This window comes from Dipodomys merriami, unplaced genomic scaffold (assembly GCF_024711535.1).
Source record: "Dipodomys merriami isolate MVZ:Mamm:240054 unplaced genomic scaffold, mDipMer1.0.p SCAF_24, whole genome shotgun sequence".
Lineage (NCBI taxonomy): Eukaryota > Metazoa > Chordata > Mammalia > Rodentia > Heteromyidae > Dipodomys > Dipodomys merriami.
Window position 1 is genome coordinate 20,732,991 of NW_027203826.1, and position 26,104 is coordinate 20,759,094.

The following is a 26,104-nucleotide window of genomic DNA, read 5'->3' on the forward strand; positions in this document are numbered from 1 at the left end:
GTGTATGTTTCCTACCACCCACCCACCCAAACCCAAACCCAAGCCCAAACCCAAACCCACACCCAGACAGAATTTCTAGAGGATACCCACCTTTCCACACCCAAATTCATTCCTGAGACCAAACTGGTAAGGTTCTAAGGTATAATTTATGTTTAATAGTGCCAACTCAACACTCCTTTTGCCAGTATATAAATTTCAACAGAAAAATATTTTTGTGCTATCTTCTTATCATTAATCTTACTTTTAGGAAATAAATATTGTTTAAAATGATATATCTTCATATCAATTTTCATTCCATGATTAGTGACATTCCAGTTTTTGCCCATTCTTGTCTTCTTGTTATTAGTTCTATTTTGTTTAAGATACAAGGATTTATTGCAGTACAACAGGAAATAGTGGAGAAAGATAGTGAATATTTCTGTTCTCATGCAGGAAATGGGAATCTAATTTCTTTTGAACATACTGTGGACACTGACTGATTTGTTATGTTTTATCTAGTCACTCTTCCATTCACAAAACACTCTGATCTCTTTATTATGATACTTAATCTTACTCTCGCATAGGCATTGATGACCTTCTCATTATAAGTCTTTAAACATTCTTGTTCTCCTCTAAGCCTTTCAATAGTATTTTAATCATTCCCTTCTTGGTTTTTACAGATTGAACTTCCATAACCTTTTAGTCCTTTGATTCTTCTCTGTCCTGATTTTCCATGGTCTGTCATATCTGCACAGTTAAACATGTAATCTCTCTACAAAATCTTGGTTCTGTAGCTTCAGCTACTACCTAACTTGTCGTCTCTGATCTTTTAAATCTCTGTGTAAAACTGAGTTGCCAGATTTCATTTTTCAAATTAACAAGCTAAACCAATCATTTGTTCTGAAATATCTGCCATTCCAATTTCCTATGTTGGTTATTCACAGTATTCACTGCTTAAGTTAGAAAGCCCCCAAAGTGCCCAAATTAAAAAGGTATTTTACTACCTCATCTTTTACCCAAGTTAAACTGGTGAATAAAAACAATCACTGAATGATGAACAATATATTCTATCAGAGGTTAGAGGCTGGCTGCCCATCTGTTCCAATACTTTTAAAATCAGGAAAAGAACATAGGAAAAATCCAAATGACCATCTTTTCCTGAGAAATGGGAGTAACTTATAAAACTGTCTTCTAATCCTTCATGTTCATAATGAGGAACCCCCAGAACAGCTGATTCCTTAAAAAATAAACCATTACAATGCCAATCATAACCTTCATCTTCCTGTTACCTTTTGGTCTATTTCACTTATTCATATAAGCTGCTTCATTCTTATTTTGTGTATTTACCTTTACAGGCCTACTTTTAAAATGTATGACATAGGAATTTAAGAAAACAATTCTATAATAAAGGTAGAAATTAAGCTCAAAACTTTAAGGGGCTGGGAAGGTGGCTCAGTGGTAGAGTGCTTGCCTTGCATGCATGAGGCCCTGGGTTTGATTCCTCAGCATCACATAAGCAGGAAACAAGAAAAAAAGCTGGAAGTGGCACTGTGGCTCAAGTGGTAGAGTGCTAGCCTTGAGCTGAGAGCTGTGGGACAGCACCCAGGCCCAGAGTTCAGGCCCATGAAGCAGACCTCCCCTCCTCCCCCCAAAACAACTTTAAATAAAGTATATGAATCGATGGCATCTATGAGAAAAACACAAACTAATGCAAGAGGAAAGCACCTGGTGTCTATCAGAAGTAGAAGTCCAAAATTGTACCTGGAAGCAGCATTCAGCAAGTATGTAACCCAATGAAATGAAAGAATAGTTTGAGGTTTGAATCTTAATTGTACTGCTTATCAAAGCCAAGTTACTGTTTCCTCATATTCCACTGAATTAATATTTCTTGATTTGATGAAATGTAAAAGCATAGTTGGTATTCAATACTTGTTCCCTCTCTAGAATTGTATTTATACAGAAGAAACCCAGCCAGAAAAGGGTGAAGATTGGTGTAAGTACAGTTAATGGGACCTCTGGTTTTTTGTTCCCTTCAGGGTTCATCTGTTTTCAAATCACAACATATCAAGTAATAACAAGAATGACCATATTTAGACAAGAGGGATCCATTTGTATATATAAAAGCAGTTTTAGCTGAAGAAACATTACATAATAAGATAAGGTTTACCAACAACTTTCTTGTAAGTTTAAAATCTTCTGAAATACCAACTCAGGAAGTAAAATGTTTAAAACCTTTTCTGGTCTATAAAGAATTGTTTAGGTTGTTGCCTCTTGACAAATCTAGTTCTTTTTCATCCCAACAAAAAACTCATCAGCTTGCAATTACTTCTAAAATAAAGTCAAGAACTGTTTTCCCCCAGTATTCAATTTAAAAGCTCTCTAGCCAACAGACTAAAATGTTTGTTTTATAATTGCCTGCTAAACTATGATAGTCTGTTTCCAGATGGTGCCCTTCCTTCAACCTACACACAATCTCCCCTTGTTCAGAGCTACTCAATCTCCCGCTGATCCCACTACCCCCACCCTATTTAAAGCTACAGAGAGGAAATCCTAAGGAGGAGATTTCCCCAGCTAGTCTCCAGCAAATTTTTGATGACGTAATATGTGGGCTGAACTTCAGCCTACCAGGAAAAAGAGGGAATCAGTATTCAAGGGTACTGTGTATGCAGCTCGTGTCAGCTGCAGCTGGTTACTGCACTTCTTCTCCATGTGGCAGACAGAGCGCAGCCACAATGCTTTCACTGCTGGATTAGAGACAGCCCACAGACCAGAACTTCACTACACTACTTAAAAGTTACATAGGTGGCTTGTCAAATTCAATCAATTAGTATTGTAAAAAGAAAAGGTCCTTATTAGTGGTTGGATTCAACAACAATCCTCACCAAAAAAAATGCAGTTGCCATTGAAGTCAGAGATGAACCAACGTCTACACTGATTTTTTAAAATCAAGAAAAAGGGCAGCAACTTTCTGGATTCAATTTATCAACAACATAAAAAGGTATTTTAATATTTCTTTTATTTTTATTCCAAATACTCTATGTGTATGTATTAAAATGAAAATGAATGTTTGTAGTAACTTCAAAATCTATTGAAGAACTTTAAAATATTTATAATTTATCTTATTTTTAAAAAGCCTGTTTTTCAATTTCATGTAAGTATTAGTTATGATGGTTAATGGATTATCTGATGTTCAATCTCGTATATCATTATAAACAGATATATATATATATATATATATATATATATATATATATATGCTGGGTTTCTAAACAAATGGTCTAGTGACACTAGAAAAAAATTTTAATTAGTAACAGATTATATATTGAAGAGTTAACATAAGAATGAACAACAAAGCGATATAAACTAAATAAAATAGCTGTAAACATGATTAGTTTTTCTTATAATTACTTAAACAGTTGGACTTCAAAGTACAGTTACAAAACAAAGCTAAAAACATATAAAAATAAGTAAAAGGGGTTGCATATAAACATCAGTTATAACATACCAAATACTAAGCCAAATTCTTAATCAGATTTAAGATAAATCTATGGTTTTTCTTGCAATAATCCAGAATTTTAAAGATGTTGAAGTTTACATGTAATAGTAATTTGAGTATTAAAACTGTAATTACTTGGAAAAGTTTATTATACACCTACAAAAATCTCAACCTTAAAAGTTGGAACTGATGAAAAGTTAGGTTAAGTATTCAGCATTAACAATAGAAAATATGAGGCCAGAATATATAATTACTTATGATGATATAAAGTTAATAACTACTTTTAGATAGAAGTAATTCTGGTAACCATACAAAAGAATTGTCTATTAATATTCTATCTGGGGGCTTTATTATAAGAATTGTTAAAAATATAAAATTAGTTATCAGTACTAATCTAAATACTTCATTCAGTTTGTTATGATTTGAAAACACTGACCTTTTAACAATAAGAATTTTAGCAAACAAGTAATCATGTTACATTTTTTAAAATTCTGTTTTCATATTCTTTGCTTAAAGATTTAAAACTCTAAAATATTGGGAAGAGTTCTGTTAAACACTATTTTACAAAGGATTGAGATAAAATACCAAAGCCATACAAGACACAAAATAATGGTCTCTTTCCCTGTCTGTTCTTGCTATGAAAAGTTTAAGAACTCACATAAACTTCAGTTGTTCACATTGCCTTAGCCAAACATCAACCTGAAACCTAACAATACAAATAATAATTAACTCCTTTCTGAAATGTATCCAGAGTATGAAACTGTTCTCCAATCTGCCTACAGCACATTCCACAATCTATAAGTTCTTCATCTAACATAACTTCAGTGAATTTAACCTCACTGCCTCATGCTGTTTTCAGAGCATGACACAGCCAATTAAATAACTCTATGAGTTTACCATCTGAAGGGAAGTAGGATCCTGGCTTTTATTTTCTCTAACAGCTGGCAATGTGGCAACTATGAAAAGAAAGAGTACTAAGAAAATTAATCCAAATGTATAGTGCTTTTTTTTCCCTTTCCTAAAACCAGCCAAGAAAAGACACAGATTTAAACAAGTATACGGTAACTAATTTATGACATTCTCTTGGGACCTAGGAAAAATTTAACATATACAGGAAGGTTTTATGAGGTAACACAGATTTATGGGTCTTTCACTTTTAAAACTGAACATATGTGGAAAAATATTAAATAAGAATTATTTTTAGAAAATGTAATAGTACATTTAAAAAGTTCTTTACTAATGACATAGCTAGTCTACTACTTAAGCAATGTGGCTCTTTTGCTATGTTTTAAGAATCAAAATATTTTTGAAAAGATAAAGGTACTTATTTAAAAATAAGAAACAATGCTTAGTTTCCTACTTTACATACTAACTTCTTAGGACTTAATTTTACAGGAACCATAATGATCTAAAGCAATATACAAAATAAGTTCTTTAATTTTAATCAAGATTAGCATTTTGATTTTGTTGTTTTCCAATGACACTGATGCAGTCTTGGACAATAATCCTTAGCTGTTCCTTAAAATTTGTGTCTGACATTAATACATGCTGGGTATCATTCTTTTAGTTCCATGAAACTTTCTGAACTTTCTTTGTTTTGGTAGTCTGTTTTATTGAAGAAATTATTTAAATAATTTTGTGATCAAGAATTTCCATTCTATTATTAAAATTAAAACACATGGATTTCAGTACTAAGTTAACTATATAGAAAAAATAGTATACATTTAACCCAGGAAGCTGATAGGACACAGCTTTTTTACTGTTCTCAGTTTTTTAAAAAAAAATATAAACTACAGCTAAATTCCACGAATCTAGTTATAGCAAGAAATCTTTTACCAATTTTGTTTTAGTCTAAGCAACTCTTGCATAATAAAACAACTCTTTAACAAATCAGAATTATGTCTTTAAAATGGCCAAGTATAAAAATATTGAAAGTTAAAAGTAGTTTTAAAGAAAGCTTTTGGTTATCAGTCAACAATAGAAGGCTATGATATAAATGTTGTATTATCTTCATCCTCCCTGTCTTGGTTGAATAAAAGAAAAATAATACTCCATATTCATTCCATTCTCTACTTTCATTCTCAACCCATTCTGAACATACTACTCAATTGAAAACACCAAAAAATAAAATGTGCTTTTTGACAAAGCAAGTAGCAACAGTCTTTACAATTACAGTTAAAAATATTGATTCAGGGGCTGGGAAGGTGGCTCAGTGGTAGAGCGCTTGCCTTGCATGCCTGAGGCCCTGGGTTCGACTCCTCAGCACCACATAAGCAAAAAGAAAAAAACCGGAAGTGGCGCTATGGCTCAAGTGGTAGAGCGCTAGCCTTGAGCTGAAGAGCTGAGGGACAGCGCCCAGGCCCAGAGTTCAGGCCCCACGACCGAGAAAAAAAAAAATTGATTCAGGGCTGGGAAGGTGGCTCAGTGGTAGAGCGCTTGCCTTGCATGCATGAGGCCCTGGGTTCAATTCCTCAGCACCACATAATCAAAAAGAAAAAAAGCTGGAAGTGGCGCTGTGGCTCAAGTGGTAGAGTGCTAGCCTTGAGCTGAAGAGCTGAAGGACAGCACCCAGGCCCAGAGTTCAGGACCCACGACCGGACCCCCCCCCCCCAAAATATATATTGATTCACTGATAAAGCAAATTAGATCATACAAACATGAGCTGATAGAATACAGATGAAGGGAAAGGAATGACAGTAAAAAAGAAAAAAAGAAAAAACGGGTTATTGAATTGATGGAAACAATCTAACAAAAATGTCTTCTAAGTACTTTATATAATTAAGTAATGGATCAACAAAAATAGGCACAAGCCAGAAAAAGATTACAACAAGAAGAAAAACACAAGAAGATTCCTGTGTAGTAATGGCATAACTAGAATGAGAGGTCTAGAAAAGGCAGGAATAGAAACTTTTAATGCTATGCATGTTTTAATCTAAGACTTTATTATTCTTTTGTAAAATGATACAGAATTTATTTTATATTATTATGAATGCCAACAGTTAAAATGTCTTAAGCACTTCATAAATGCCAGGGATTGTTATGATACTCTTGAAAGACAGTATCTTAGACTATGGTGACACATAGGTAGTGCTTGAAAAAAGTATCAACTTTGGAGCCGGGTGCTGGTGGCTCATGCCTGTAATCCTAGCTACTCAGGAGGCTGAGATCTGAGGATCATGGTTCAAAGTGAGCCAGGGCAGGAAAGCCCATAAGTCTCTTATCTCCAATAAACCACTCAGAAAACTGGAAGTGGTACTCTGGCTCAAGTGGTAGAGATGAGGGACAGAACCCAGGCCAGAGTTCAAGCCCCACAATGGACACACACACACACACACACACACACACACACACAAAACAACACACACACACACACACACACAAAACAAAAAACAAAAACAGAACACACACACACACACACACACAAAACACACACACACACACACCAAAACAAAAAACAAAAACAGAACCCAGGCCAGAGTTCAAGCCCCACAATGGACGGGGACGGACACACACACACACACACACACACACACACACACACACACACACACACACACACACACACACACACACACACACACACACACACACACACACACACACACACACACACACACACACACACACACACACACACACACCAAAACACACACACACACACCAAAACACACACACACACACACACACACCAAAATAAAAAACAAAAAAACCCCACAGTAAATAGAATCAAGTTTATAAGAGTTGAGGAGTTGATATAATACAGCAGTTGCTTACAATCCTGAGTGAAGAAACCCAGCTTCCCCATCTATTGTTCCTACTCTTAGCTCTTGGAACTAGTTCCAGTGTTTCCTCAGAAGAATTAAGACTATAAAGAACAAGCATTTTTCATCCTCTACACTGAACATAAAACATTCCAAGTATACATTTGGCAAATGTGCTGCTGCTATAAATACTGAAGGCCAGGGAAACTTAGTTCTGAACCTGTTTCTAATATTAGAAACACGCACATGGGTGTACGTATTATTCGATAATACCTGTGCAAAGTTATTAATATTTTACAATATAATACAACTCTGAACCTCTCAATAGAATACATCTACTAAATCATCTATAAGCTTAAAGTGTATATATGATTATAGCTCAGGAAACACAATTACCCACAATAATGACTGAAAGCATTCATTCTATCGTTCTTAAACCTGTTGTCTGTCTCAAAGCAGACACTACAAAAACAAAAATTTTCAAGATGCAAAATGGATTTCATATTTGTCTAAACTATTTAATTTCATATGTAGAAAATGCATAATTTTTTTTCAGAGGACCAATTTATTTGATACTTCATGGTGGAAACCTAAAACATTGGCTAGTAAAGCTACCTGGTAACTGAAATGCTAGTTTGGCAAGAATGTTTTAATTAATACTTTATAAACATTGTGTAACATTTTTATAGCCATAAGAGATAGTCTAAAGTGAGCTTTCTAAATAAAGGTATTTTATTAGGTTTCAAAAGTACCTGGCAGTGTGCCTTTGCATAGGATGGGTATGAAAAAAATCTGCTCAATGAAATTGGAAACAAAAAGCATTAATTGTAAGATGGTAACTGGCAGAACTGTTCTCTGAAATCTGATCTTTGAACAGCTGTTAAAGTACTATATCTTAATATTAAGAAATTAATAAATTCTAATTTATTAACATCTATTAAATACTTTTTTCCTTAGATGCTTTTCTATTACCGACTTAAATGTAGATTAATATAAATTCTTTTTTAATCTTTTCCCTTCATTGATTTGCTTTTCAAAAGACATCGTTATACAACTTCATTTCGAAATGAAGGCTTTTATTTGGACCCTAGGTGTACTATTCTTCCTTCTAATGGGCACTGGACATTGCAGAGGAGGACAGTTCAAAATTAAAAAAATAACCCAGAGGAGATACCCTCGTGCCACAGATGGTAAAGAGGAAACAAAGAAATGTGCATACACATTCCTGGTACCTGAACAAAAAATAACAGGACCAATTTGTGTCAATACCAAAGGGCAAGATTCAGGTACCATTAAAGACATGATCACCAGGATGGATCTTGAAAACCTGAAGGATGTGCTCTCCAGGCAGAAGCGAGAGATAGATGTTTTGCAACTGGTGGTGGATGTAGATGGAAACATTGTCAATGAGGTAAAGCTGCTGAGAAAAGAAAGTCGTAACATGAACTCTCGTGTTACCCAACTCTATATGCAACTATTACATGAGATTATCCGTAAGAGGGACAATTCACTTGAACTTTCCCAACTGGAAAATAAAATCCTCAATGTCACCACAGAAATGTTGAAGATGGCAACAAGGTACAGGGAATTAGAAGTCAAATATGCCTCCTTGACTCATCTTGTCAATAACCAGTCTGTGATGATCACTCTGCTGGAGGAGCAGTGCATGAGGATATTTTCCCGACAAGACACCCATGCGTCTCCCCCTCTTGTCCAGGTAGTGCCACAACACATACCTACCAGTCATCACTACACTCCTGGTCTGTTGGGAGGCAATGAAATACAGAGGGACCCAGGTTATCCCAGAGACTTAATGCCACCGCCTGACCTGGCAACTTCTCCCACCAAAAGCCCTTTCAAGATACCACCTATAACTTTCATCAATGAAGGTGAGTTACCTCTTATTGGTAAAAGTGAAAGTATGAGAGTATATGTATTTTAGTAATTAGGAAATAATGCTCATAATAAATACTTGTTCCATTTCTGTGGTGATAATATAGATGTAATTAAAATGTTTAATGTCAGGAGTTAAACAACAATCTCCTATAACCAGATAAATGTAAGTTTTTATTGCCATAAAAAAACACCCCTGAATTAATATTAAAACCCCTATCATTCCTTCCTTTTCATTATCAGTCCTGGACCTAAGTGCCCAGAAAATGGATGAATAATTAATTCCTCTTTGTTTCACTTTAGTATACTCACCGGCAACTTTCTGAGGGGACCCCCCCCTTTTTTTTTGGTATCAGTACTAGAGCTGGAACTCATGGCCTCCTAACTGTTCCTTACCTTTTTTTGCTCAAGGCTAGCACTCTACCACTTAGCCACAGCTCCACTTCTGGCTTTTTGGTGGTTAACAAGAGATAAGAGTCTCAGATACTTTTTTGCTTAGGCTGGCTTCTAACCTCAATCTTCATAACTTAGCTTCATGAGTTGCTAGGATTGCAGACATGAGCCATAATACCTAGCTTCACTACTAACTTTCTAAATGAATACTTTTATTTTATACTTGCATTCATTTTCTCATATGCTATTCTTCCTGAACCCTTTATAAGTGAATTTGCTTCTTTAAAAAAGGGAAAATCCAAATATCCAAAAGAAAAAATTTAAGTAAATCACATTTATTCACTTACTGAAAAGTTGGTATATAAAACTATACATAAACTATGAAATAACTTTAAATGTCAAAAACATAAAAGCAGGGTAAAAATACACACAAAATGAGTGTCTCTCTGCAGCTGTTGATACCAGTGTCCACTCACATCTCTGCTTTCCTGGGCTTCCCTGATGTAATATTGTGATTCCTTCTACTTGTCTAGTTTCATTGGAAATCTTTCTGAAGATACTCTATTTTTAGAGGTTTTATACAGCTTCAAGGCTCAAGTACTACCACTGCTCAGATGACTTCTGAATGAAGCTCTCCTTCCTGTTTTGAACTAAATCTGGATGTCAGCTATTGACATTCTACCACTGGCTCCCCTAGTATGAATCCCTGTCAATTTTGCAGATTAAGGCTAACCTGAAGGCTTCTGAGGCTAATGTTGTGCCTTCCAGATTCAAACAAGCATACTTAATGTAGTTCTTTCCCCAAACCATGAGTGCTGATAGTCTAATATTTCTGTAAGACAGTGACCTTAATATTCATTATTCCATCTTGACACTTAGCCAGATCCAAATTTAGCATCTTCTGCTCATCATATTGAAGGCACTCGATGAATGGACTGACTTAGTAAATAAATCCTAAAATAATCTTATCTCCAAACTAGCATTCCCTCTTAGAAATAAAGAAAATATCACTACATAAATAATACAAGCTGAGCATGATGGTCTACTCCTGTAACCCTGCACCTGAAAGGGTGAGGCAGGAGTACCCTGATCAAGCAAGGCCATTCTGGGGTACACAGTAAGATACATCTTCAAATAAGCAAGCAAGCAAACCACCCACTGCAAAATACTTATTTACTAAAGAAAATCTACAAAGCAACAATCATCTTTTAAAATTTTTTTCATGAGATAGGCCAAATACTCAGATATAATCAGTTGTTAACATTTGGTAATAGCATTCAAGTTGTGTTTATTTTCTCATAAACATTGTAATATTCTTGCAACTTTTTAAAGGTGTTCTTCTGCTCCTCCCCCCGACTGCCTCCCCTTTGTTTTGTGCTAGTCATGAGGCTGGAACTCAGGCCTTGGACACTGTCCCTGAGCTTTTGTGCTCAAGGTTAGCACTCTTCTAGTTGGCCCATAGCTCTACTTCTGGCTTTTTTTTGTTTTGTCTTCAGTGTTATTTTTGAAGACAAGTGTCCTACAAACTGTTCTGCCTGAACTGGCTTCAAACCTTGATCCTCAGATCTCAGCCTCCTGAGTAGTTAGGATTACAGGTATGAGCCACCTGCACCAGCCATTTTTTTCCTCCTTTTTATTTTTATGTGGTAATATTCTTAGAATAAATTTCTATAAGCAAAACTGAAAAATCAAACAGGTTTTTCTACTTTGATTTTGTTATCAATCATATCTAAATTAACTTGGCCCATCCTTGACACTTAACACTTACCTTATACATGCAGTGACCTGCATGAATTCTACCTGTATTTCTCATTTCTAATTCTGAGCCAGATCCGTAACTTATATTCAAATTACCTATGAGATTAACTAAAAAGAGAATTTCTGTGTCACTGATTATGTAACTGGGGTGGGTAGTTTTCTTGTGTTTCAGTTTCCTTATTTGTAATTGGGGACTAGCAATAGTGCTTTAGAGTTTAACACTTCAATGCTTACAACAGTTCCTGTCACCCAAACTGCTAGTCTTTCCTAAGAACTGTGTAATGCCTGCCAACTGGTCTAAGTTGACTTTTTCCAAAATACATTCTACACTAGCAAAAGACTCATCACAAAAACCATATGCTTCAATACAATGCATCTACTCATTTTCTCCTGAATGTTTTTCATGACTTTTGCCACTCAAGTGATGACTTAGACTGAATGATTCTCACTAAAAATCTTCCTTCAAGCCCTTGTTGACTCCTAAGGCTTGAAGGGCCTGTTAATATCTATGAATACACCCCTACATTCTGTAATATACATGCAACATTATTTTCCATATTTCCTCTTGACTTATCAGTTACCTTTATGTGTATACCTGGTAATTTAAGTAAATACTTTCTATTATAAATTCCTTCTTAGTACAGATATTGTCTGACACTGGTAGATGCCAAATAAATGATAGCTAATTTGATTACATTTTCATTGCAAAGACCTTCAATAAAGTATTTAATACATTATATCCTGCTAGTTTCCTTTCAGTATAAATAGGCCCAACAGTATTAACAGGCCAAGGATATAACTTAATTAGCCAGGTGCAAGTGGCTCATGCTTGTAGTCCTACTTACTGGAAGGTTGACATCAAGAGGATGATGGGTTGAGGTCAGCTTAGGTGGAAAAGTTCTAGAGACCTCTGCCCAAGTGATAACCTTTCCAACTAATATTTAAACATTGTGGCACATTTCTGTTATTATAGTTAAGTGACAGGCTCATATTGGGGAAAAAGATATATGATACCCCATTCTCAATGAAGAAGCTGAGTGTGGTGGTATACTACTACTACTATTACTACAAAAAGTTCGTTCCTTGGGTTCTAAGACACAGCTTCACAGTCTAAGATATAGCTCTGATTTTCAGGAAATCTATGTTCTAGCCAGGTTTTTCTAATACCTATTTGCCTCTCTGGTGGAAATTTTATTTTTATTTTTTGCTGATCCTGTGGTTTGAACTTGGGGCCTAGGCACGCTATCTCTGAGCTTCTTTGGCTCAAGGCAAGTGCTCTACCACTTGAGCCACAGTGCCACTTCTGGCATTTTATTTTTTGACAGAGGTTGTTGGTTGACTGAATAAGGTGATGTATGAAAGTACAGAATACATGGTGTGGTATTATATATAGTCTGACCATTTATACTTCTTACATTTTGGGGTATATTTCTTTTTATGTGCCTTTACTTGTCATGATAGACAGAGATGCGAAAAGTAAGCATAAAAGTTAAAATTGAGGGCTGGGAAGGTGGTTCAGTGGTAGAATGCTCGCCTTGCATGCATGAAGCCCTGGGTTTGATTCCTCAGCACCACATCAACAGAAAAGGGTGGAAGTGGCGCTGTGGCTCAAATGATGGGCTTGAGCTGAAGAGCTCAGGGACAATACCCAGGCTCAGAGTTCAGGCCCCATGACCAACCAAAAAAAAAAAAAAAAAACCCAAAACAACAAAACAAAACAAAACAACAAAAAAAAACATTAAAATTGAGCCAGGCATTGGTGGCTCACATCCATAATCCTAACAGTTTGAAGCCAGCCTGGGAAAGAAAGTCTGAGACTTTTATCTCCAATTAACTACCAAGGAAAAAAAGAAACCAGAAGCTGAGCTGTAGCTCACAGTGCTAGCTTTGAGCAAGGGACAGTGCCCAAGCCCTGAATTCAAGCCCAATGACAGGCACCAAAAAAAACCCAACCCCCAAAACAAAAACAAACAGCAACAACAACAAAAAACGAAGTTAAACTTGAAACATAGCAATCAGAAATTAAATGTGTGTTCTATTGTGTCAGGCTTACTTTAAATTACAGAATATTTAACATTTTACAATTTGGAATGCTTCCTATTACTTCAAATTTTAGGTACAATTGGTTTCAGTGGGATACCAATATCAAGATTCTCTAATATAAAGTACTTTCCTGAAACTTGTAGCTGAGCAATTATGCTGACAGATTTATCCTCTAGTTGATTTACACCCTTATTAAAAGAATTGCCTCAAGGCTGGGCATGTTGCTTAGTGGTAGAGTGCTTGCCTAGCATGCATGAAGCCCTGGGTTTGACTCCTCAGTGCCACATAAACAGAAATGGCTGGAAGTGGCGCTGTGGCTCAGGTAGAGCATGAACCTTGACCACACAGAGGCTCAGGGACAGATCCCAGGCCCTGAGTTCAAGCCCCATGACTGGCAAATAAAAAAAAAAATTAAGGAAAGAAAAAAAATCTCAGAAGATTCCACATTGCTAACAAGGTCTATCTGAAGAATTCTAAACATCATCAGTTAATTCATTTCAGACATAAGGAACTTGCAACTGCTCTGTCAGATCAAACTCTCTGATGAGGACTGGAAGTGTAGCTCAAGTGCAACAGTGCTTGCCTACTAGGTGCAAACTCCTGAACTGAAACCTCAATATCAAATAGACAGAGAGACAATAGATGGATAACTATAGCAGACAGGCAGGTGTGCCAAACAGAACACACGCCTGGCAAACTTGAGCTCCTAAAATCAAACCCCAATAATTCAACAAATATGAGTGCCTAAGTGGACTCAAACTATGGATGCACACCAAAGCCTGTACTACACAAAATAGCCTCAACATGGGTTTTGGAGTCCTTCTTCCCTTTCCCTCCCATTTCACTCCCAAGAAGAAATTTACAGAACTGAAATACAGGCTGTCCACCTTTCTCTGACTGAAAGGTCATATGTGCTTCTGTAATATAAGATGATTCACTTTTGAAAGAAGAAAAAAGGAGAACATCAGTAAAAGAGGTAATATTGGTTTGCCTGAGATTTTGCCCAAGCATATTAATGTTTAGTGTTATATGTAAGGTTAGCTAAACACAAAAAACAGCTAAAATCAGCTATTAGGGTACATATCTGCAGAATGTGACAGTTTGAAATGACTGCACATTTGTCAAGTAGTTTCTTCATCAAATAGACACATTAAGTTTATTAATTAAATAGGCACATGTGTATTAAGTACCACTTAAGTCATTACCTAAGATTCATTCCTATGTCAAAACCAAGAATGAAATAAAAAAAGAACTAATGATAATCAGTGATGATTACTTTAAGCTGAATTGAGCTGAGCATGGTGGTAACACACCTGCAATCCCAGCACCCATGAAGTGAGGCAGGCAGGAGAATATTGAGATCCAGTGCAGCCTAAGCTTCATAAGTGGGAGGGGGCGGGGGGGAGCTGTGTGTTATAGAAGAAGTGGTGAGAAAGCTTGGAATACTGTGATCAAGATAAATTTATCCCAGCAATACAAAATATAATTCATTTAGCAAATAAGAAAAACCCTAGCATCATCAACTCAGGACACACAGAAAAAGCTTTTGAAAAAAAAGTTTTAAATCTACTCACGATTTAAAACCAAAAAAACCCAAAGCTGGTGTGGTAGTATATACTTATAATCATAACACTTGAGAAATGAGGCAGGATGATCAAGACTATGTGCACTATGGAGACTTGTCTCAAAACAAAAACATGAACAACCCAGAGAAAACACACATTCTCTCTCTCTCTCCTCTCTCTCTCTCTCTCTCTTCCCCCCCACTTCTCCCCCCAAAAGCCAGAGTGGAGCTGTGGCTCAAGTGGTAAAGCTATAACCTTAATGAAAACAAGCTTAGAGACAGTGTTCAGGTCCTGAGTTTAAGCCCCAGGATGAGCAACAAAAAGAACCCAAACCAGTAACCAAAAACAACCAAACAACAACAACAACAACAACAACAACAAAACCTGTCAGCAAACTAGGGATATAAAGAAAAAAAATTAAATAATTATAGTTACTTTCAAGCCTTAATAATGAAAAGAAAATCTCTGAAGAGAAAAGGTAATATAATCCAAGAAAGATACCATTTATCCTTCAGTGTTGTATATTTTTGCCAGAAATTTATAGTGCTTTATGGACACTGTTTGAATATTTTTAAAAATCTGAACCAGTGACTTATCTATGAAACAAATCTTTCTTGTATTAAAAAAAAAAAAAAAAAGAAGGGCTAGGATGTAGCTTAATGGCAAAGCATCCTGGGTCTGATACCTAGTACCAAAAAAAAAAAAAAAAACAAAAAAAAAACCCAAGAGAGATCTGAGGATGGAGATACAGAGCCAGCCAGTGCAAGAAAGTATGTGAGACTCTTACCTCCAATTAACCTCCAGAAAACTGTAAGTGATGCTGTGGCTCAAAGTGGTAGAGAATTAGCCTTGAGCAAAAGAGCTTGGGGTCAGCCCCAGGCCCTGAATTAAAGTCCCACAAGCAACCAATAAATAATAAAATGAGAAAGAAGAATAATTCATTTAACAAAAACTACTGATGACCTAGGACTAAAGATAGGAAAACATACAGAAGGAAAACAAAAATGGTATCTATCCTCAAGGCGCAATCTATAAAGAAGAGCTCACATTCTACATTCCTTATAATGATAGCGGTATAAGTATTTATTAAATGAGATTAATTCTATCTTAATAAAACTCCAAAGAAACACTATGTTCTTGGCATAGTATAAAACAATTTCTCAAAAATTCAACCATCCTATTATCCAGAGTAGAAATTCTTTTAAGAACTGTACCTAAAACTTTATTTCCATCAAATTTAAAGATTATACTTATCAAAATTTGAAATTTTCTAACATACAATTTGACAACTTGACTTTTTATACTTTTGTTTTAGTAAGAGCAGGGCAATTCTTGTTTTGGAGTGTGTGTGTGTGTGTGTGTGTGTGTGTGTGTGTGTGTGTGTGTGTGTGTGTGTGTGTGTGTGTGTGTGTGTGTGTGTGTGTGTGTGTGTGTGTGTGTGTGTGTGTGTACATGCACGCACACACCATCTTGTTTTGGAGTGTGTGTGTGTGTGTGTGTGTGTGTGTACATGCACGCACACACCATCTTGTTTTGGAGTGTGTGTGAGTGTGTGTGTGTGTGTGTGTGTGTGTGTGTGTGTGTGTGTACATGCCCGCACACACCAGACTCAGCTAGGTGCTGGTGGCTCACTCCTTTAATCCTAGTTACTCTGAAGACTGAGATATGAAGATCACAGTTCAAAGCCAGCATGGGCAGGGAAGTCCTTGAGACTCTTATTCCCAATTAACCACAAAAAGCCAAAAGTGGAAGTGTGGCTCAAGTGGTAGAGCATTAGCTTTGAGCAAAAAAGCTCAGGGACAGCATGCAGGGTCTTCAGTTCAAGCCCCAAGCCTAGAACAGAAACAAAACTAAAAACAGACTCAAATAAAAATCACTGGTGAAAGATGTTTAGCTGTCATTCTATGTATCTTAAAATACAGCATACGAATGACACCCTACAAATTATTTTACAAAATGAGTTGTCATTTAAAAAATAGTGAGAGACTATAGGTATGGCTCAGTGGTAGAGTACTTGCCTAGTAAGCATGAGACCCTGCATTCAAACTCTAATAAGCATTGGGAGGAGGAGAGACAAAGGGGGAAAAGAGGAGAAAAAGAAAAGAGAGGAATTAAGGGAAGAAGGGAGAAAGAGAGGAGAGGAGAAAGAAATTTAATAGCTGATTAAAAACACAGAGAATATTTAGGACTGTGAAATAACTATAGGGCAAATGCAGCACAGTAGCGCTAAGCAAAGACATGAGGAATAGAAAGAAATGGGTAGAAGAGTAAGGTTATCACCATCTAAGATACACATTTTAGCTATTATATCAGTAGAACATCTGTAAACTATCACAAAATCACTGTACAAATATGATTAAAAAATAGTCATAAAAAGTAGTCATGAACTAATATGCTTTGGAAAGCCATTCAGGCCAAGATTCCTGAAATGTTTTCATATGGCCTGTTAAGTATTGTATAGGGAAAATGAGATAATGTAAGTTTGGGAAAATCTGGTTTCTTTGTTTCAGGGTTTCTCAGTCTTTATTAAACAAATGTATGTTGTGTGTTTTCAAAAGGAAAATCTAATATTTAGCATTTCTAAAACTTACTAGACTGTCAAAATTCACTGAGTAAGACTAGTACTTTTCTTTTTTTGGGGGGGGGAGGAGGGGGGGGTCCAGTCGTGGGGCCTGAACTCTGGGCCTGGGCACTGTCCCTCAGCTCTTCAGCTCAAGGCTAGCGATCTACCACTTGAGCCACAACGTCACTTCCGGCTTTTTTCTTTTTGCTTATGTGGTGCTGAGGAATCGAACCCAGGGCCTCATGCATGCAAGGCAAGCGCTCTACCACTGAGCCACCTTCCCAGCCCAAGACTAGTACTTTTCACCAAAATAGAATTCAGAAACTCTAAAGTATGCTGATACCTCTTTAATCCAAGTCAATTCCATTTCATAGCATTTGTATAATTAAATATGAAAAATAAAGTCAGTAAGAATGACGTCACTTTGTACAGTATTAATTTTAAGAACAAAAATCCAATGATAGAAGAAACATTGATGTATTGATGGCATTAGTCATTATACAGCTATTATAAGGCTAGTATGGAGAGAGAGAGAGTGTAACTTCACAGAAATTAAAGATACAATCTGCCAGGTGCTAGTTTTCCTTGTAATCCTAGATACTCAGAAGGCTGAGATCTGATGACTGCAGTTCAAAGCCAACTCAGTTAGAATCTTATCTCCAATTAACCACCAAATAGAAGTGGAGCTGTGGTGCAAATCTTATGAGTGCTAGCCTAGAGCAAAAAAGCTTAGGGACAGCAGAACCCAGGCCCTGATTTTTAAGCCTCAGGATTAGCTCCCAAAAAGTCAATCAAAATTTCTACCTATTTTAGGATTATACCAAACATGTCTCTGGATAAAGCAGAGAAGAATGGAACAAACAAATCAATGCTTTTATTAATAGTGTGACTGGTGTAATGCTTTTATTTACTTTTTAAAATTTACCTCAACTTATTTGGTATTATGTATACTATAGAAAGTGGTTTCTATAAAAAACAAAGGTAGGAAACTTCACTAAATTACTCCTTTATTTTATATTACGTTTTCTGGTAATTAATAATACTTAAATTACAGGACCATTCAAAGACTGTCAGCACGCAAAAGAAGCTGGACATTCAGTCAGTGGGATTTACATGATTAAGCCTGAAAACAGCAATGGACCAATGCAGTTATGGTGTGAGAACAGTTTGGATCCTGGGGGTTGGACTGTCATTCAGAAAAGGACAGATGGCTCTGTTAACTTCTTCAGAAACTGGGAAAATTATAAGGTAAATCACTGAGTTCAGACTTAGGAGAGGTTGCCAGGTAGCTTTTGCAGTAGTAAAGAAGATATATACAACTATCCATGAGATTTTCATCATCTACATGTCAGATATATTATTTTCCATTTTTAAATTAAAAATTGAAATGTAAAAAGTTAACTGAAGATATAATTTAAAATGTCTCCTTTTCAGTCTGGATGACTAACTCATACACAGACATGTAATTTGCAAAGATACTTAATTCCACTCCTATGATCACATTTGTAACATCAAACATATTTGGCAATAAATATATATATAGGAATGGAAAAAGGTCTCCCTTTCTTAAATTACTTCTGATAACCATGTTTTAAGTTTATGACACAAGACATGCTGTTGGGGGGGGGGGAGGGTAATGATAAACAACTAGATATTCATTTAGAACTAGAACATGTATTATCAACTTGGAAAAAGTAAAACAAGTTGTCTTTCCTAATAGTTTTGATGAAATGTTAAATTTATGAATGAATGAATGAAATATACACATATATATTTCTTTCAGTTTAAAGATGGCAAGAAAGACTATATATTCTAGATGGCTAATCCCTCATGCAAAACTGAAGTCAAATGTACACAAGGTAGACCCCTGATATTTCAGGGTATATCGTTCCATACATGCTCAGGATACAATAAATCCAACATAGTACTGCAGATGCCCGATTCATTTTTCCCATAAATATATCCAACTTCCACTAAAGACATGCTGCTTTTGAACAAATCTAGTATTTCCTTTACTTTTTGAGAGGCATATTTCAGAAAATTAAGAGCAAGGAAACACTCAGCAGATCACACAACAATGTAACCAAAAATGACCAAAACACAAGATAGACAACCAAACAGTGTAATGTAAATGCCAGAATTTTTTTTTTTAAATTCCTGTCCTAGGGCTTGAACTCAGGCCTGAGCTGTCTCTGAGGGGACTTTGTTGTTGTTTTGGTTTTTGTTCAAGGCTAGTGTTCTACCACTTAAGCCATAGCTCTATTCTAGGCTTTTTTGGATGATTAATCAGAGTTAAGAGTCTTATATCAGGGCTGGGGAGGTGTCTCAGTGGTAGAGTGCTTGCCTTGCATGCATGAGGCCCTGGGTTTGATTCCTCAGCACCACATAAGCAAAAAGAAAAAAAGTTGGAAGTGGCGCTGTGGCTCAAGTGAGCTGAAGAGCTGAGGGACAATGCCCAGGCCCAGAGTTCAGGCCCCACGACCAGACCCCAAAAAAGAAAAAAAAAAAAAAAAAAAAAGAGTCTTGTATCAGTGCTGGTGGCTCAATTAGTCACCAGAAAACTGAAAGTGGAGCTATGGATCAAAGTGGTAGAGAGCTAGCCTTGAGCAGAAGAGCTCAGACATAGCTCTAGGCCCTGAGTTCAAGGCCATTACTGACTCCTTCCCCCTCCACCCCCCCAAAAAAAGTTTCAAGGACTTTTCTGCCAAGGTTGGCTTTGAACTGTGATCCTCCTGAGCAACTAGCATAACAGATGTAAGCAACCAGAACCCTGGCTTTGATTTTTTCTTTCATTGATTTTTTTTGGGGGGTGGGAGGGGTGGGGGGGATCAGTTGTGGGGCTTGAACTCGGCCTGGGCGCTGTTCCTGAGTTCTTCAGCTCAAGGCTAGTGTTCTACCCACTTGAGCTACAGCGTCACTTCTGGTCTTGAATGGTTTATTGGAGATCAGAGTCTCACAGATTTTCCTGCCAGGGCTGGCTTTGAACTGTGATCCTCAGATCTCAGCCTCCTGAGTAGGTACGATTACAGGTGTGAGCCACCAGTTTCCACCTCATTAAAAAAAATTTTTTTTAAATTTTACACAGCTTGTCAAAACCACACATATTAAATCCATGAATAAGGCAAGCTTACTCTAACTCCTATGTGAAATTTTATTGTCAGTCAATATATCCATGTCAAAAATGATGTAACATCTCTGAACAAGTAGCACAAAAGATAGGAGAAAAAAAATCCTCTAACACAATCTTCTTGGAAATACAGTGTTAAGATCAGGCTTCCTAAATCTATATTGATGCATACCTAAAATGTCAGAATTCTTATTGAAACCATAATTCATTTAATTAACTCATTTAACTCATTTTTCAAGTTATTTATTTATTTATTTTTTGCCAGTCCTGGGGCTTGAACTCAGGGCACTGTCCCTGAGCTTCTTTTGCTTATGTGGTACTGAGGAATCGAACCCAGGGGCTCATGCATGCAAGGCATGCACTCTACCACTAAGCCACCTTCCCAGCCCAAGTATTTTAGTTTTTCAAAGACGACTCTTGGAAGATTAGTACTTTACCTTTTCTTAATTTTACTTAGAACTACAAAAGGTAACCTGTTCTAAAATACCTGGTAGTGCTTTAATTAAAGGCTTTAATAATAATATTAGATATCCTTTGTTGGAGTAAGGTGGGAACAATATCCATATATTATACTAAGCGGGGGAAAAGTGCTTCTTGGAGCAGTATGAGATTGGGATTCCTTTTCACAAATCTATTATAGTTTACCAGTTCCTGTTTTTACTAGCCAGAAATAAACTTTGGTCTTTGGCCTTTGTTTACTCACAGGATTTCTAAACAGCTATGTAACCAATGACATATTAAAGCAAAACAAAACAAAGTGACAATGTAGAACATATGAAAACCAGGTGATCTACTAAAACCAAGTTCATATTACCACTTAAATAGCCAATATCTGTATACTACTGAACATTTATTTTTCTGTAATTATGTTTACTGTCTTTACATTTACTTATGCATTCATCTCTGTTTATTGACAGAAAGGGTTTGGAAACATTGATGGAGAATACTGGCTTGGACTGGAAAATATCTATAAGCTTAGTAATCAAGATAATTATAAATTGTTGATTGAATTAGAAGACTGGAGTGATAAAAAGGTGTATGCAGAATATAGTAGCTTTCGGCTGGAACCTGAAAGTGAATTCTATAGACTGCGCCTGGGAACTTACCAGGGAAATGCAGGGGATTCTATGATGTGGCATAATGGTAAACAATTCACCACACTGGACAGAGACAAAGATATGTATGCAGGTAAGAAAACTTATTTGTATAGTTGCCACTTTCTGTGCATTACGTAGCACCTAGTTATTGAAGTTTATGCTAGTAAAATCGTTTTAGAAAGGTCATATGAACAGTCATTGTGAACATAGCTTTTAGGATCTCTTCTATAAGGTTTTCTTAAAGTATGATATTGGGGAAGAACAAGGATCTAGAGAAAAACAAAACCAAGCCACATTCATGAAAAAATGAAACTTCCTTCAAATGAATATACAACCTAGATATCTGACATATGCTGCCAGACTCTGCTGAAAGTGCTGGAGACAACACAGTTAAGAAAGTTTCTCTTCCTTTGGAGCTTACATCTAAAGAGATTTATCGGGTGTTGATAGATTGCTCTAAGGAAATTAAAATCAAATAACCAAAAGAAAGTGGTGGGTATCAGGGCCTGTGGTAGGTGGTAAAATGGGCTAGCCAAAAAAGCTACTGTGAGAAGGCACAATTAGGCCTATTAGGCAGAAAAATGAAGACACTATTTGAAAAGTAATGAAAGCACAAAAGCTGGATGTACGGTTCAAATGGTGGAGAGCCTGTCTACCCAGCAAATGCAAGAAGCTAAGTTCAAATCCAAGCATCACCAAAGGAAAAATTTTTGGCTGGATATAGGTTTCTCTTTTAATCTACTTTATGATGGCAAAAGAGAGAGAATGTGACCATACATATTCTTTTTTGTTTACAGAAACTCATTTAATTACTGGATGAGCTATGCTACTTACTTTTATATTTATTTTCTGGTGGTGCTTGTTAGGTAGCTGGTCTACCACATGAGCCCTTTTTGCTTTAGTTATTTTTCAGATAGGGTATACATTTTTGCCTGCAGTTGGACCACGATGCTCCTACCTGTGCTTCCCCATATAACTGGGAAGTAGTAATATACAACATCATTACAGCCGTTTTGTTTGTTTACTGTTTAGAGGGAGGGGTCTTCTTTTTGCCTGTGCTAGCCTCAAATGGTCATTTTCTGACTCTCTCAGTTTTTGCTGGGCTAGCATCAAATGTTATAGTTTTTCTATTTCCTCCCTCCCATGGGCTGGGATTAGAGGAGGGCCCAGGTAGATTTTTTTTTCTTTTGCTATTTTGAAATTCAGTTTTTCTCAAACTTTACCCTCTGCTTTAACCAATTCTCTACCTTTCCTTTCCTAATATTTTTCTCTGTATATCTCTCATGAACACTGTATTTCCTTTACCCTGTTGGCTAGAAGACTGAATGCTTAAAAAAAAAAGTAATCTTACATCAAAAAGATAAATAAAAAGGGCAATTCAAGTGCTCTTTCAAGTAGAGGATACAATAACAGTAGAGTAAGTGAAATAAACCTACTAAAGGTAACAATTCAGTACGGAAAGTTCAAATTAAAACTGTTCTGAATGTACAAGTTTTTAACTGCTGGTAAGAAACTTTGACATCTGTGTTTTTCCTCCAAGGAAACTGCGCTCACTTTCATAAAGGAGGCTGGTGGTACAATGCCTGTGCACATTCTAACCTCAATGGAGTATGGTACAGAGGAGGTCATTACAGAAGCAAGCACCAAGATGGAATTTTTTGGGCTGAATACAGAGGCGGGTCATACTCCTTAAGAGCCGTTCAGATGATGATCAAGCCTATTGACTGATGAGAGACAGTCCAACATAAATGGCACAGAATATGTAATTTTAGTTCCCCGAAAATATGTTTTATGTCTCTAACTTTGCACAATGTATTTCTAAACAAAGAATTTGTAAAATGAATTTTACCCTAACTATAAAAAGGATTTATGAATGTAGTTTCATCTTCCTTCAAAATTCTGCTCAAAATGATTTGTATGAATATCCTACTTATTTTTTAAAGTTATATTGATTGAATACAGGTAAAGTCTATTTTCTAAAATGTAAATATGTGTCACAAAACAAATCAAATCTTAGCTTTAAGTCAAAACAATACATGCTCAAGATTCTTAACCATTTATTTAAAAATTATGAAATTATTCTAACTTGCAAAAGTAATTTTAAGATTTCAGCCAAGTAATGCATTTTATTTATAAAAATAGACAAGAAATTAGAGAAATCTCTAGTTTTGCTGTAAAAAAATTTTTCACTGAATAAAAATTTGAGAAAATTTCAAATCATATTTGTCTTTTACATTTAATGACTGAATCTGAACTGTTAATGATTTCCCACCCCCCAAAGAACGGTGACTTAGAATATTAAAGTGCATATCATTTTTAATTAAGAAATATAAATACTAATGCTTATTTGCATGGTAAATTTATTAAACACACAAATGTTATCAATATTTATATGATATGCTGACTACTAAAACCTCTGAAATGCAGTTTATATAGCAAAGTTAGTACAACTATTTTATATAGTTATACTGTTTAATATAATTCTACAACCAAAGTGCCAATGTTTTATATAGTTCATTCTAAGTGAATTTATTTATTCTTTTTCTCCTAACTTACCAATCTTTATTTTAGAAAAAAATCTTGTTTTCAGACTGAGGATATAGTTCAATGGTAGAGTGCTTGTCTAGAAAGTAAGGGGTCCTGGGTTTGATCTCCAGTACTTGGGGGGAAAAAAATCTCATTGCTATTCAAGGCAGAGAACTTGGGTAGCTGTAGTAGCATTAGTGTATATTTACAGATGACACTAAAACAATGTCAAGGAATTGTTCAAGGTGTTTTCACAATATAGAGGATTCAATCGCTTCAGAGCAAAAAACACAGAGGCCTGGCTAGTCCAAACTCTAATTTCATGGAGAGAGTAATGGAGGGGGTTGGGGACAGAGGAATATATACAAGAAAATGAGAGACGAGGGAGGGAAGATAGGAAGGAGGGAAGAGAGAAGGACATAGGTCCTAATGCTTTGCAACTCATATCTTTATTAGGGATCTTATAACACACCTGTCTCCCAGAAATAAATTCATTGCTTATAGCTGACATTCCTTTAATTCACCTGTTAAGTTAAAATTTAAAAGAAATCTGAGACAAGAATGGTATAATGGGAAGATAACTATTTGAACAATTCAAGTTCATCATCAAGGCAAGTTTTTCGGGTATCACATCTTAAAAGTGAAAAGTTGCAACCTGATTATTAGATTACTGTTCTTCACTTTACCTAGTTATCATCTTCTTTTTTTTTGGTCAGTCATGGGGCTTGAACTCGGCCTGGGGGCTATCCCTGAGCTCTTCAGCTCAAGGCTAGTGCTCTACCACTTGAGCCACAGCCCACTTCTTATGTTCTGAGTAGCTAGGATTATAGGCATGAGCCACTGGGCACATGGCTCTAGTTTTCTTAAAACTACTTTTGAGATCCTTCTTTCCACCCTATCCCCAGAATTGGGAGAAAAATTCTGCTACCAAATTTTGGGGAATTAAGCATCACACAGTTCTAAATCTTAGCTGAATAAAACTTCACAGAGGTATCCATTTACTGGACAGGACATCATAAGCATTTCGCTTAGAATACAACATTTCACATACAAATTAGAATAGCAGGCTGAATGCTTAACTGCCTTAGCCAGCAGACCCATTCTGTTCTCCGACATAGAACTGCTATGGCTCTGCTGCATGTTTCCCAGAAAGCTTAGTGCAACATCTTCTGAATCAATGACACTTTGCTTAATTTATAGGTTTGAATTTACATTGATCCATGACCTTTACCTGCAAATCTTAGTGCAATGTAGCTGTTACAGCAGGTAATTTTTAAAAAATGGAAGTGAAGGTAAGTAAGAATAGTGAGAGGAGTTTCAGTTTAAATCAAGTATTAGAAGATAATAGGTTAGGTCACTTGTATGGCATATAAGGAATGCCTTACCAACTTGGCAAGTAACCTAGGAACAGAATTGTAGAAATTGTCTTAGTTGGGGCTGGGAAGGTGGCCCAGTGGTAGAGCACTTGCCTTGTATCCATGAGGCCCTGGGTTTGATTCTTCAGCACCACATAAGCAAAAAGAAAAAAGCCAGAAGTGGCGCTGTGGCTCAAGTGGTAGAGTGCTAGCCTTGAGCTGAAGAGCTGAGGGACAGCACCCAGGCCCAGAGTTCAGGCCCCATGACCAGAGCCCCCCCCCCCAAAAAAAAAGAAAAAGAAAGAAATTGTCTTAGTTGTGGTTAAGAATGAACTTATAACTTTACCTTCAAGTTAGTTTATCAGACACTTTCATTTATCAACCCTTCAAAAGACTTAAATTTTGGTCTGTATAAAATAGAAGAGCATTAACATCTAGCAAACTTGTCTAACTAAAGCAGATTTTTTAATTTTTAATTTTGTACATGTGGTTTAACTCAGGACTTTGAGCTTCCTAGGTACTCTGTTACTTGTGCCCACCTCTAGTAC

The 26,104-nt window shown here is 36.3% G+C and overlaps 2 protein-coding genes across 9 annotated transcripts in view; one reads left to right on the forward strand and one right to left on the reverse strand.

Annotated features, from left to right (window-relative positions):
* Ralgps2 (Ral GEF with PH domain and SH3 binding motif 2) overlaps window positions 1–26,104 on the reverse strand; it is a 139,190-nt gene that overhangs the window by 35,916 nt on the left and 77,170 nt on the right. The window lies entirely within an intron of this gene.
* Angptl1 (angiopoietin like 1) lies at window positions 2,673–23,719 on the forward strand. 2 transcript variants are annotated; one of them, XM_070034378.1, is made up of 5 exons: window positions 2,673–2,977; window positions 8,277–9,125; window positions 18,506–18,699; window positions 21,496–21,766; window positions 23,216–23,719. In XM_070034378.1, exons 2-5 carry the CDS (start codon window positions 8,303–8,305, stop codon window positions 23,401–23,403), a joined length of 1,476 nt encoding a protein of 491 aa, XP_069890479.1. In that variant the 5' UTR covers window positions 2,673–2,977; window positions 8,277–8,302; the 3' UTR covers window positions 23,404–23,719. The 2 variants fall into 2 exon arrangements, with proteins under 2 accessions (XP_069890479.1, XP_069890480.1); XM_070034379.1 differs by having other exon boundaries at window positions 8,328–9,125.